Source organism: Squalius cephalus, assembly GCF_949319135.1.
Source record: "Squalius cephalus genome assembly, chromosome: 1".
Lineage (NCBI taxonomy): Eukaryota > Metazoa > Chordata > Actinopteri > Cypriniformes > Leuciscidae > Squalius > Squalius cephalus.
The window spans coordinates 27,566,845-27,580,363 of record NC_137122.1 but is presented as its reverse complement, the minus strand read 5'-3'; the positions used below and the strand labels follow the sequence as shown (position 1 = coordinate 27,580,363).

General features: G+C 37.8%; 1 protein-coding gene across 1 annotated transcript; it reads left to right on the top strand.

The window, feature by feature from the left end:
* Nucleotides 1–5,356: 5,356 nt before the first annotated feature.
* epor (erythropoietin receptor) lies at nt 5,357–11,779 on the top strand. Its single transcript, XM_079889692.1, has 8 exons — nt 5,357–5,582; nt 6,175–6,301; nt 6,516–6,685; nt 7,135–7,286; nt 7,389–7,545; nt 8,635–8,722; nt 9,094–9,181; nt 10,737–11,779. The coding sequence occupies exons 1-8, from the start codon at nt 5,492–5,494 to the stop codon at nt 11,436–11,438; spliced, it is 1,575 nt and encodes a 524-aa protein (XP_079745818.1). The 5' UTR covers nt 5,357–5,491; the 3' UTR covers nt 11,439–11,779.
* Nucleotides 11,780–13,519: the final 1,740 nt, after the last annotated feature.

Below are 13,519 nucleotides of genomic sequence, written 5' to 3'. Positions count from 1 at the left end.
TTCGTTTTCTCACACAAACCGCTCGTTTCGTGTCTTAGGCCATCAATGTGTACTTACGATGGGGAATTGTTTAATTTGGACGATGGGGAATTGTTTTAATTTGGACTCTGTGCATGCTCTTTGAGGTGGTGACCATAGACCTGCATGATATGACTGTCAGACAAGAACGGTTTGACCTAAAAATATCAAAATTGAAACTACTGCGGAAACAAAGACACCTACATCTTGGATGCCCTTGCCTTGAGGTAAGCTAAAACATACCAAAATTTAATTTCAAAGTGAACTATCCCTTTAAGCACTAGAGGACTCAGAAGATCTTGAAGTTTAAGCAGGTATAGTGTCATCTTCTCAAACTACTTACAGTATCTCACAAAAGTGAATACACCCTCGCATTTCAGCAAACATTTTAGTATATCTTCTCAAGGGACAATATTATAGAAATGAAAGTTGGATATATTTTAGAGTAGTCAATGTGCTGCTTATATAGCAGTATATATTTACTGTCCTCTGAAAATAACTCAACACACAGCCATTAATGTCAAAATAGCTGGCAACAAAAGTGAGTACACCCTAAGTGGACATGTCAAAACTGTGTCCAAAGTGTCAATATTTTGTGTGAGCACCATTGTTATCTAGCACTGCCTTAATCCTCCTGGGCATGGAGTTCACCAGAGCTACACAGGTTGTTGCTGGGATCCTCTTCCAAGGAGCTGCTGGATGTTAGACACATGACGCTTCTCCACCTTCCGCTTGAGGATCACCACAGGTGCTTAATAGGGTTCAGGTCTGGAGAAATGCTAGGCCACTCCATCACCTTCACCTTCAGGTTCCTCAGCAAGGCAGTTGTCATCTTGGCGATGTGTTTGGGGCCGTTATCATGCCGTTCGGTCCAGTTTCTGAAGGGAGGGCATCATGTTCTGCTTCAGAATGTCACAGTACATGTTGGAATCCATGTTTCCCTCAGTGAAGCGCAGCTCCCCAGTACCAGCAGCACTCATGCAGCCCCAGACCATGATGCTACCAGCACCATGCTCGACTGTATAAAATTTTCTTAAAATTACTTACCAGGGCATCGCCACACATGCTGGACACCATCTGAGCCACACAAGTTTATTTTTGTCTCATCAGACCACAGGACTTGGTTCCAGTAATTCAAGATCTTGGACATGTTGCTTTCAGCAAACAGTTTGCGGGCTTTCTTGTGAGCCAGCTTCAGAAGAGGCTTCCTTCTGGGACAACGGCCATGCAAACCGACTTGTTGCAGTGTGTGGTGTATGGTCTGAGCACTGACAAGCTGACCGATCATGCGTCACTTTTGTGAGATACTGTATGTCTCTCCTCATCTTTAACTATGATCTCTCTTTGACTTGTTGAAATGTGAGAATTTTGTATAATAAAATTAAAAATGTATTATAGAAAAGATAAAAAGAGTGTCTCTGATTATCTGATTTTAAGTCATTCTTTAATCACATTGTCTTGTTAAAATAATAATAACTCCATTATTTTTTAGACTTAAGGTGACCACTGTTAAATAATGCGTGATGTAATATTTTACATAAAATATGTAAATAATAAAATAAATAGTTTAATTATAAAAAAAAATACTGATAACTTTAAATATTAAAACATTTTTAAATATATATATTTTGCATTGTGATATTATCTTTATGGCAAGCAGATTTCCCTAAAAATTCGTATTATTACAAGAGTCTGGAATCCGGATTTTTATTTTATCATTTCTATTTCTCAATGGAGATTCTCATTAGAGTTCCTATTGAATACAGTTTACTGCATTACAAAACAAAAATAGTTTTTTTTAAATTATTATTATATTAATCTGCATAAAAGCAGTACAAAAATACTACCATGATGACGTTGTTGTTATTTATTTATATTATGTATTTGCATTACAGTAATGGGAATTGAGGGGGGAAAACCTTTAATGATCCCAGACTAGGCCTGGTTTCATTTCTTTTGATTTTGGAGTCAAATGCGTCATGCTCTTTATCACTTCCATGAGATTCACCCAAATAGCATATTCAGATCTCAGTGGACACAACAGAAATGAGTGTTGGCCATCTAAAACACTCGTCTTCCCTATCTCTGTTTTTGCACACTCTCCTGGCTGTCCGTTATGTCCAGTGTAGAAAGATAGTGGCCTCGTGCTTTGTACTGAAGCTTTTTCTCGCGTTCTCGTCCAATCGAATGATAGCAAGCAAGCCATGTGACTGATCTGTAAACCTGTGCCAGGTTAAACTCAGTTACGTCTTCATAAAACCCATCAACCCTCATGCATTATCAAAATACCCCATAATCTGTCCGATGTTAATCCCCCCCCCCCCCCCCCCTCTATATGTAGAATTCAGAATTCAGCGACAGCTGTGGTCATTAAGTGAACTGCAGCCAGTAACTTATCGCTCGTGCTCGCGCACTTACTGAACGTGATTCAATGCCCCGATAAACTCACCGCGAAGCTCTCCGTTCTTCGATGTATTAGTAAAAAGAAGTAGAAATATCTTTGCAGCGATATACTGTTAACGAACAGTACGACGTTAATTTGTAATGTAATATGTGCAGCGCCCTTTCCTCTCACAAAATAAATGACAGCGGGAGAAAGCAGCCGTTAAGAAAGCAATTCGTCGTCAACATGTCCACAGATAATGAGGTAACTTAAGTAAAATTACACAACACTGTTGTTTGGTTATAAAGTAGCCTATATAAATTGAGACTTAAGACTTAAATAACCTCCATTCTTTGCATGAAACATTGACATTACAGTACAGAATGGCTATTTTGGCATTAACCTGAACATTGTATTTGTTTACAAAAGAGGAAAAAGAGGCTCTCGGGAGCGCCTCGGTAAACGTCATATCCTTTTGATTTCCCCGGCAAAAACGTCCCGAGTCCTTCACATAAAAATCAGTCTACATGGCTAGGAAGTCGGGAAGGTCCAGTTTTTAAGTTTCGTTTCCAGCTGTTCACACATTGGCAGTAAAAAAGCGATTATTACTATTATATTATTACACACACACACACACACGCACACATATATATATGTAGCCCATTTAAATGTAGCTATTTATATGTATTTTATTTATTTATTTATTTCTGTTTTTATTTATTTCCAGTTAATAATTTTAGTGCATTAACTTAAACTCTCTTCAGCTTAGTGCTGTGGCAACTTTATATTTTATTTTACTTCAGCTTTTTTTCAATTAACAAGTTTGTAATATTTTTAATAGTTTTAAATAGTTTTAGTTTACAATAATTACAAACCTCTAAAATGTAGACTTATTTTATTTCAGCATTTCTATAGTTCAAGAACTATTTTAGTTCAAGGGCTAAAACTAAATCAACTAAAACTTAAGGCGAAAGCAGTACCTCATCCAAGCGCTCTGCTCGGCTTTAGGGAAGTCAGTGTCACCAAAGAAGTGGGTTTTTGGTTGCCAGGGCAAGACAACCCTGCACAGATTCCCAAAGAATCCGGCGTTAAGGGACCAGTGGATGGAGTTTGTTTTTCCAGAGCATCAACGGAGGTTGTGCAAGACTGTTTGTTCCCTGCATTTCGACGATGATTGTTTTATAAACAAAGCCCAGATCGACGGATTTGCAGATCGTCTAATGCTTAAGGATCGAGCAGTCACAACGATAAAGGTTCGCGGTCGTGCGTTGGAACCGCAGGCGGTGAGTAAAACTGCTTCTATTGTCTCTGTGTGTTGTTACTAGCTCGGCGCGTTAGCACAGCTTTAGCTCCGCCCACACGGCCCGCCCCCAGCCGCTCGGTTTTTTCCGGAAAGACTCGGTACAGCCTATCTTTCTTTTATAAATATAATAAAACTAAAGACTTTTTGGAGATATGAAGGATGCAATACTACTCTATAGGTACTCAAGATTAACAGGAGATTGAGTGAAAATGAGCATTTCACCCCCCCCCCCCCTTTAATAAAAATGATATAGACATTACAAAAAAAAATTAAAACAGAAAATATAGAACTATGAAACTATAATAGTATATCAATGATACTAAAATAACACTGTCATTCTCTAATGTTTGAGTAACAGGAATGCTTTTGCGTATTGCTGGGTGGTTGCTAGGGTGTTCTAGGTGGTTACTAGGGCATTGCTGGGTGGTTGCTAGGTGATTGCTTACTGGCCCTTAATGGGTGGTTGCTAGGGTGTTCTAGGTGGTTACTAGGGCATTGCTGGGTGGTTGCTTACTGGCCATTAATATTCTGGTCTGTAAATATGACTTGGACCCTTACTTCAATGTAAGTCTATGGAAATGTTTGCCTCTTTGTTGAATATCACCTTTGAAGTTCACCACATTTGAAACGACTTTGCTAGGGACCTTTGATGAAAACTATATGGCAGTTGTGTGTTGCAATACAAAACATGTAAAACACAATGTAAAGCTCAACTTGAGGAACTCGCTTGAGTTTCTTTTACACAAAAAGAAAAGTGAGTTTGTGCAGTTGCTTGAGCTGATAGCATCTGTAATTTATGACTTTATACCCGTGTCTCTGCCAAGCCCTCTGCTTTTATCTACGTACCCAGAAAACAACCACAAAGAGGCTTCCTGAACAGTCTTTTTCCTGTTACACACCACTAACCCACCACCTCCAGAGCCAGAGGAAACAAGGGAAATACATGCACCGTTGACCTGAGTGTCACCTGTTTTTGTCTACAGTATCTAAAAAAATTATTTAATAAGACAGTGAAACAATCTCATATTATTTTTGAAGACCATTTATGCCTTTTACAATTGATTTTGCATGCATTAGAGGACCAACATCTGTTTAATGTGCATAAAATTAATCCTTTACTAAACAGACAAAGCCTTGGCTTGATTAAAACCACCTGTGGGCCTAATCGCGTGTCACATTTCCCAACTCAACAATGTGTCCTGGGTTGAAATAACGGTACAGTCCTGTCATAGTGATAATGGACAGTGAGCTGCAGGCAGACTGGATCGACTCGCAATACTTGCGCTTATCGGTGCGTAAGAGAAGCTCAGTGCTGTGCTGATAACGCAGGTTGAGCATAAAAAAACATGAGTGTCAGGCTGTGATAAAAAGTACCGGTTACTTGCTACAGAACAACACCAGTGCAGTTTGCACTCTTAAAAACATGTGCGACTGAGCACATGCATTAATGCTACAAGAGTTTTTGAACCCCTTGAGTAAAAAAGGTCATACTGTTTGCTACTCAATCCTTTTTGAGCATGTTGAAAGGTTGAGCATGTAATAATGTCTCTTGAGAGCACTTCAAACAGGCATGTCATCACTCAAGCTCCGCCCAGTAAACATTACACTTTTTGATGCTCCGCCTACAAATAGTAAAAGCGTAAACACTCTGTGAACACACTGTATCAGCTTATCAGATGAGATGCACGTAACCGTCCATGGTGCCCACAAAACAATTCGGTCGAAAAGCCCACCTGGAAAGGAGGATACACCTTTACAGAGCAGTGATGCGTTTGTAATGTAAGTGGATGAGAAAAATGAGGAGCGACGGACTGAAAGTTGTTTTCATGCTTTGTCTTGCTTTCGTCACTACAGGAGGAAAAAGTTTTGAAAGTAAAGGTAAGAAATAATTGTTTGACTAATGTTCTTCAGTGTACGGTTATATGCATTTCATGACTTTTTACTTATTCCTTTGATGATAAAGCTGCATTTTCAGCATCATTGCTCAAGTCTTCAGTGTCACATGATCCTTCAGAAATCATCCTGATATGATGATTTGATGATCAATAAACATTTATTATTATTATTATCATCAAATGTTGAAAACAGTTGTGCTGCTGCTTAATATTTTTGTGGAAACCGTGATACGCTACCATTCAAAAGATTACAAATATCAGGAAAAACAAAACAAATTAAAACTTTAATTCATAAATGACCCATTAAATTGATCAAAAGTGACAGTAAAGGCATTTTTAATGTTACAAAATATTTCAATTTTTTTTAAATGCTGTTCTAAAATCATCTTATATAATATATAGTTTTATATATTGAACTTCTTAAATTGAAAAAATGCTTAGTCCAAAAAAAGAAATGTTTGTGTTTCCGCCTGTGCTTCTTGTACTTGTGCTTATTACAAAATGAACTTACAATTAACAATTGTCTTTGAATAATGCTGACAATGCTTTCAACTTTATATAATATGATTGTTCAGTGTCCCAGTTACTCCGAGACGAAACAGAGGATCTTAAATGTTTTGTGGAGGGAAAAAAGGATCTCACTTGCTTCTGGGAAGTGGAGAAAGCGAGGACTGATCAATATACCTTCATGTATTCATACGAGTAAGTGACTGTTTAAGGACCAAAGCTATAATCAATCTGTTTTTCTTTCTTTTTTTAACTCTGCATTTTAATTTTTCCTTAGAAATTGATATAACACACACTGGTCCCATTTTAAAATATTGGTCTTGAAAGACAGTGTATAATATTATTAATCATGACAGTTCAGTTAAATGGTCCCATTAAAACCTCAATCAACGTTATTTCTTCTTTTCAGGAATGAGAAGAAGATGCCTTGTGTGGTTTCCTCTCGTTTTTTACTGGCCAGTAACAAAACCGTCTTCTTCTGCAAACTGCCCAAAGCCCTGTTCTTCGCGGCTCTTGACGTGCAGGTTTTCCGTAATGGCCGGACTCTCTATAATCGCAGCCTCAGAGCTGAGAACATCTGTAAGTCTATTAAAAGTAATACTTGAAGAAAATACTAAGCAGAATGCAAGTATAGCCCTCTACGCGTTTAAAGTCAACATGAAACAGAAGTTGCGATAGGCTTTTCTTCGCTATTGTGATGTATATTCGAGTGAAACTGCTTCTCGAACAGGAAAATTGAGGGCGGGACTTGATTTTGTTTATGTGGAATTGATTGAATGGTTGTGGTTTGCTATTGGTGGATCTCATGTGAGTGACAGGTTACCCCGCCCTCACACTGTAAACACATGATCAGAGAAGAGAAGAGATGTTAGAGGGAGGGGAAGTTATTTTGGTTAAAGATCACGAGGGCACATGAATAAAAAAAAAATCAAATAATACGCACAGATAAATAATTTATGATGAATAAATTCAAGTCATTTGATTTCATGCTGACTTGAAGACATTTTCCAATGCCTTTCCTTTCACAGTATTTGTAGATCCTCCCAGAAACCTGACGGTCATGAGCTCGGGGAAGGAAGGGCAGTTGAACGTGAGCTGGCTGCCTCCTCCGCTCAAATACATGGATGACAGTATGATATACGAGGTCAGATACGCTGTGGAGGGAAGTCACATGGGCAAGGTGTGTGTTCTTTAGTGTTTTTCATGAGGCCGTTAGTGTAGTTTGGATAAGCCGAAGCAGTGTGTATCTTGGTCAAACTCAGCAGTGAGTTGTCTTTTGAAGGTGGAGGAGATGACGGCCAGCACCATGCTGGTTTTACGTGACTTGCAGTCCAGCACCAGATACAAGGTGTGGGTCCGTGTCAAACTCGACGGCGTCTCCTACAAGAGCTACTGGAGTTCTTGGACCGATCCTGTGTTTGCAGACACGCTGCCAAGCGGTATGTGGATCTGAATGCTTTTCGAAAGTACAATCAACAAGTAAAACATATGAAAGCCCATTTCCGCCACATAAAAACAAATCATGCTTTTGTTAATCATAATTATGACAGTCTCATAATTATGACATAAAAAGGCGAAATTATGATTTAGTCATAAATGACTAATCAAAACAATGACAAAAAGTTTAAATTATGAAATATAAAGTCATAATTTTGACTTTATCTCGTAATTTGTACAATCTCATAATTAGCGTTTAGTATGTCAAAATTATGACCTAAAAAGTTGAAATTGACAAAAAGTCTAAATTATGATTTAAAGTCAAATGACATAAAAAGTCGAAATTAAGAAAGTAATGGAAAGTCATATTTTTTTATCTCATAACTTCACATTTTTAATCTCATAATTATGATTTACTGTCAGAATTTAGATTTTCTTTAGAAATATGAATGTGTCATAATTTTAACTTTTATCTCAATATCTAATTATCTAACAGTACAATTAATTATCTCATAATAAAAGGTAAAATTGTGACACATTACTGTCATGATATATTTTGTCATAATTATGACATAAAAAGTTTCCTTTTATTTTTTATAGTTAAGATTTACAAAAGCATGATATTTCTTCTACGCGGGCTTCCATAAAAACATTTTAAGCCAATTTAAATTTGTTTTTATAGCTTTTTTCACAGTATACATTGTTTCAAAGCGGCTTTACAGAAATTCATGATGTAAATGTTTATAATCTTCATGCCTTATAGTCGCATTTATCAGATTAGAACTGGGTAATAATATAGTTGACATTTTGAGACGATACAAGCAAACAATCCCTTGAGATTTGCTATATAGTATAAACAGTATCGCCATACCATAGACATCAGTGTTTATATCCGAACTATAAACTTTTATCCCAGTACTTCTGTGATCATTGTAATATTTGTAACAGAAATAATGATAATGTTTCATATCTACACACGACCACTGCTCTCTCTGGCTCGGCACATGTTCCGGTGAGGTTTTAATAGACACAGGCGAATCATGCTGTCATTTAGGAATGAGGAATATTTTTTGTTTCTCTTTTTGTAACAGACATGGATCCGCTGATTGTGTTACTGGTGCTTTTCATCGGACTGATCCTCTGCCTGCTGTCTCTGACTGTGATTCTGTCCCACCACAAGTCAGTTCTCACAAATACACGCTTAATGAGAACATACAAAACCATATTGTTTTTGTAACATGTTAATGTTTTATATAATGCATAAGATAATGACTTCAGACTAACCATAACCCATTCTCGAAGAAAACATTTAACATTTTTTCAGAATAACCTTTGACAATCGGTTATTTCACATTAGCATCTGGGGACATTTTTCTACCCAGTATAGTGAAGTACAGTAAATGGTAATGGTTATCAAGTATGGTTGCTTGTGTAGGAAAGGCTGTGTAGGTAATAGATATTGTAATGATCAGTATACACTGTAACAATGAACAAGTAACTGTAACTACTATGAACAAGTGAATCACGAATCGATTCTGTGCACATTACAGGTTTCTTCTGAAGAAACTGTGGCCTGACATCCCCACGCCAGAGCACAAGTTTCCAGGACTCTTCACAGTCTACAAAGGGGATTTCAAGGTAATGCATGCATGTTTTCAATTGAATGTCACTGCACCACTTACACGGTACCATGTATAATTTAACATGTTGTAACAAAATAAATGGGTTCTAAACTGTGATTGGTAGAGGAGTAAATGAAAAATAATATAGGGTTTGGTTCAGGTTGATCGGGACACTTTTTCCCTGTCATCTCAAAAAAGTGTCCCAATCAACCTGAATTCACCCTTTGTTTTGAAAGAAATTGATACTTTTATTCAGCAAGGATTCCTTAAATTGATCAAAAGTTTAACCGATACAACAAATTAATGTTTATTATCAATTTTTAGTCAAGTCAGTGAAGGACAATGGGCGTTTTTGGGCCATTGAAGGGCACTTCAGGAAGGGGACATCATTTGTAGGGATGTTCCAAACGAAAGTGAACACTTGAATCCCTTCACGAAGCGCACTTCCACTAGTCCGTTAGTGAAGGGTACACACGACGGTCACTTTAAAGAAGCAGTTTTATCTGTCATGGTCATATGACCCAGGGTGGCGACTCTTCGCGATTCAGTTTAAATCTAAAGAGAGTTCGAGTTAACATAAAGATTTTGTTTGTGATGTTTTACACACATTTATGTCATGCATTTCATATTAAGTTTAAATCGGCTTCATAAGTAAGAAATTAGCTATGTTAGGTAGTGTTGAGTTGTTAATTTAAGTGATTACACGGCTCTGTGGAATACTTGATTCTGATTGGTCAATTGCGCCATCCAGCAGAATGTTATTCCCAGATAACAACCGCTGAAAACAGATAAAACAGGCTCATCCGGGCTACAGAAGTCAGCAGTGCTAAACGCTTGCTAGGAACGTTTTTTCTTCGTGGAAATTATGCTTTTGGTGAACTAAAAAAATATTAAACCTCAGTCAAATCAATATTTTGTGTACAGTTATTTAATTTTGCCATCCAGTATCGTGGACTCGCTCTCTCTCGTGTTTCATACAAACGCAGATGCTGCCGTTTTGTGACTATTGTTTTGTACACTGTTGGATTATGAGATACAAACAGGTACGATTTTAAAACCATTTGATCTGAAAGCAATATATCTTATCCCCATAATTATTTATAATAAGTGGTATGGACTGTATATCGTATCTCTTAAATGTCCGGCTGGATGTACATTATCCCTTACTTAATTTAGAAACATAAAAATGTGTATTTATTCGCAACAATTATATTAACTGCAATAATTAGAAATTCCTGTTGTAAGAACAGCTAATGGATGCTGCGCTGAATTGTCACGTTAATATTCCAGGTGAAGATAATTAAGAAATGACATTGTCTTTCATTTTCCCCTTCGCCAAGTTCCCTGTTCCCTCCAAAGTCCCCACTGCAAGGGCTCTTCGGAGCGAGTAGGGCTCCAAAGGGCATCACTTCCGATTGAAATTCGCCCAATGTTAGCATTTGTCCTCCTTTCAAAGGCTGTATATGGGTAGGAAAAAAGCTGATTGGAACTGCAAAATCACTGAAAAAAAGAGATCATTACTAGTAGTAGTCGCTTAGTAACTAACTATTCTGTGTTTCCTCGGCCCTCAGGAGTGGATGAGCCAAAATAATGGGAGCATGTGGGGAAGATCAGTCCATGTGTTCCCGGAGGAGCTTCCCTCACCTGTGGAGGTTTTGTCCGAGGTCTCTCTGACCAGCTGCGGCACGTCCCCGAGAGAGGAGAGGAAACCTGCGGTGGAGGTAGTGGAGAGCGAGCGCACGGATTCGGGATTAATGGGAGGGTGGCGAGAACCTCCTCACGCTCAGTGGCTCATGGAGCAACTGAGGGCGCTTCAAGAAAATCCAGAATCTCTCTCCCAGTCTACGTTACTGCAGTCACATGACACCTACGTGGCTCTCAATCAGAACTCACAGCATGTGGAAGAAGTTGCTGAGCGGCAGGTGGACGATGTCTTCGAGGAGACGTTACCGCTTCAGACGCTCTTTACCACAGAGGGAACGTCGTCTTTGAGCGCCTCACACTCCGACCTCGGCTCGCTCCCGCAGAGCTCGGGTTCGGGAAGACTGTCCTCGCAATCCAGCTTCGAGTATCCCAACCACACGTGGCCCCCCAAAGGGTGTGGATACACCTACATGGCAGTCGCAGACTCGGGGGTTTCCATGGACTACAGCCCGATGAGCTCCAGCAGGAACGCGGAGCTAGGGAAACATGGGATCTACACCAATGAATACAAAAACGAGATTTTTGGCAAGTGGCCATTCTCCAGTCAACATGTCGAATCCGGATACTGAAACCTTACCTCAGGATCTTACTGATTTCTGGTTGGTGCATTATGCTGAAGGACATTTGAAAACACTAGGATGTTTCAGGAGAAAAGATCATATTCCATCAGAAATAAGCTAATATTATAGCATTACTATGGCAGCTGTTAATGAAATATTTTAGTACAGTGTATCACGTGCCACTAAAATACCAGTGCATAGTTTCCATTTTTAACACATCAATTTTTGAATACATTAATTTGTGGCACTTTCCACAAATAGGCTTCACTTCGATGTTCCTTAACACAAAAATGATTGCTAAATTTCAGCAATTTTGTAAGGGAGAAATATTAAATAAGTTTCATACTAATTAAATATATCATGAAAAATATGATATTTTCAGAGCTTCCAAAATCTGTACTATGAATTATTAAATCATACATATTTTATATATACATACTAGGTTATATTTTTCAAATGATGACCTTTTTTGTAGGCTATATTCAGACTTCACCAAATGTTTGTAACAGAATTGCAAAAATTACAAACTTTAGGCTACATAAAATAAATGTAAAACAAATCATATATTTTACATTATATATATATATATATATATATATATATATATATATATATATAACCTATTTTTAACCTCTTTGTGGAAAGTGCCTGCTTTGCAGCTCACGTCATTGTTTTGGGTTTTTCATATACATATACATATATATATATATTTGAATGTAAATAACACTTTTTTTAGGTTAGGGTTAGAGTAATTTGTTTGTTACAGTAATTACAGTATGTTACAGTTGTTACAGTAATGTTTATTTCGGATCTGTAAAATATTAAACCTAGAGGAGGATGTTGAGTTATTTGAAGGATAATTCATCCATCTGTCCATCCATCATGCTTTATGTGTTTAGATGCTGTGTTTGCATTTGGATAGTTCTTCTGGTGCATTCTGGGAATGCTTGTATGGTTGACCATTTCTCATTGCTGTCATTTGCAACCCATTTTACTTTACTATTGTGGCATTTCTGAGTGGAACAGTGGAACGTAACTGTAGCAGACAGACTAGATTAGATCGTGAACAGTGGGCGTTCCATACGAGAGTTTGCAGTTGATTATGGAGGACTACACCCTTCCTGAAGCACCACTAGCACACAACCAGCTTTGGTGACATTAACTGAAAAAAGAAAGCACTTTGTACTCAAGATAAAATATTACAGACACTTTTCAGTTCTGCTGAATAATGTGCACTGACGACTCATTCACAACAAAACCAGGAACGTGTGTTAAGAAAGTCCATTTTGATTCAGTGTTGACATTAAAGGGGTGGTATAATGCCCTTTTCGAAAGATGTAAAACAAGTCTTTGATGTCCCCAGAGAGTGTATGTTAAGTTTTAGCTCAAAATACCCCCCAGATATTTTTATATAGCATGTTAAAATTGTCACTTTTTGAGGGTGAGCAAAAACGCACCGTGTTTTTGTGTCTGTCCCTTTAAATGCAAATGAGCTGCTGCTCATGGCACAGGGGGCGGAGCTTCGATTACCTCACACAGATATGCACTGAAAATGTCAAAAACTTTAGCCTTTTATTTTTAAAACCGGAGTCAGACAAAGATGGAAAGACTCAAGAAGAAGTCACAACCTGTAGAATGCAACAGGACATTTCTGAATGGTTGATGAATTTATGTAGCTAATGGTGTAGTTATCTTCTAGTCATTGATGTATATTCTGTCTTGATAATCTATAAATTGTGTTCTCGGGGGCGGGGTTTATGTAAATTTTAGGGTTGGTGATGTCACTAACCCGGGAGGAATGTTGTGTAGTCCCTACCAGCCGTTTGTTGTAGTCCTTAAAAAGTGATTTCTAAAAAAGCAAATATCTCCCTTTGCTTTGAACTTTGAGCATTGTAACTTTGCAGATGTTGTTTATCCTCAAACAGCAACATTACACACTAACTAAAGTTAAAAAAGTGAAATCATAATCAACCACCCCTTTAAGGTTTGTAATATGCAGTACGGTCAAATTACTGTACAGAAACCTTTTACTTTATAATAGAAGTTTAGTTTGTCTGCAACTCTTTTTGTGTTTTATATTCTGTAATGTT

Excerpts from the sequence above, each read along its gene's own strand:
- epor (XM_079889692.1), top strand. The coding sequence starts at position 5,492 with ATGAGAAAAATGAGGAGCGACGGACTGAAAGTTGTTTTCATGCTTTGT. Across the intron at positions 7,546-8,634 it reads TGCAGACACGCTGCCAAGCG|ACATGGATCCGCTGATTGTG; the intron begins GTATGTGGATCT and ends TTTTTGTAACAG. Across the intron at positions 9,182-10,736 it reads TCTACAAAGGGGATTTCAAG|GAGTGGATGAGCCAAAATAA; the intron begins GTAATGCATGCA and ends CTCGGCCCTCAG.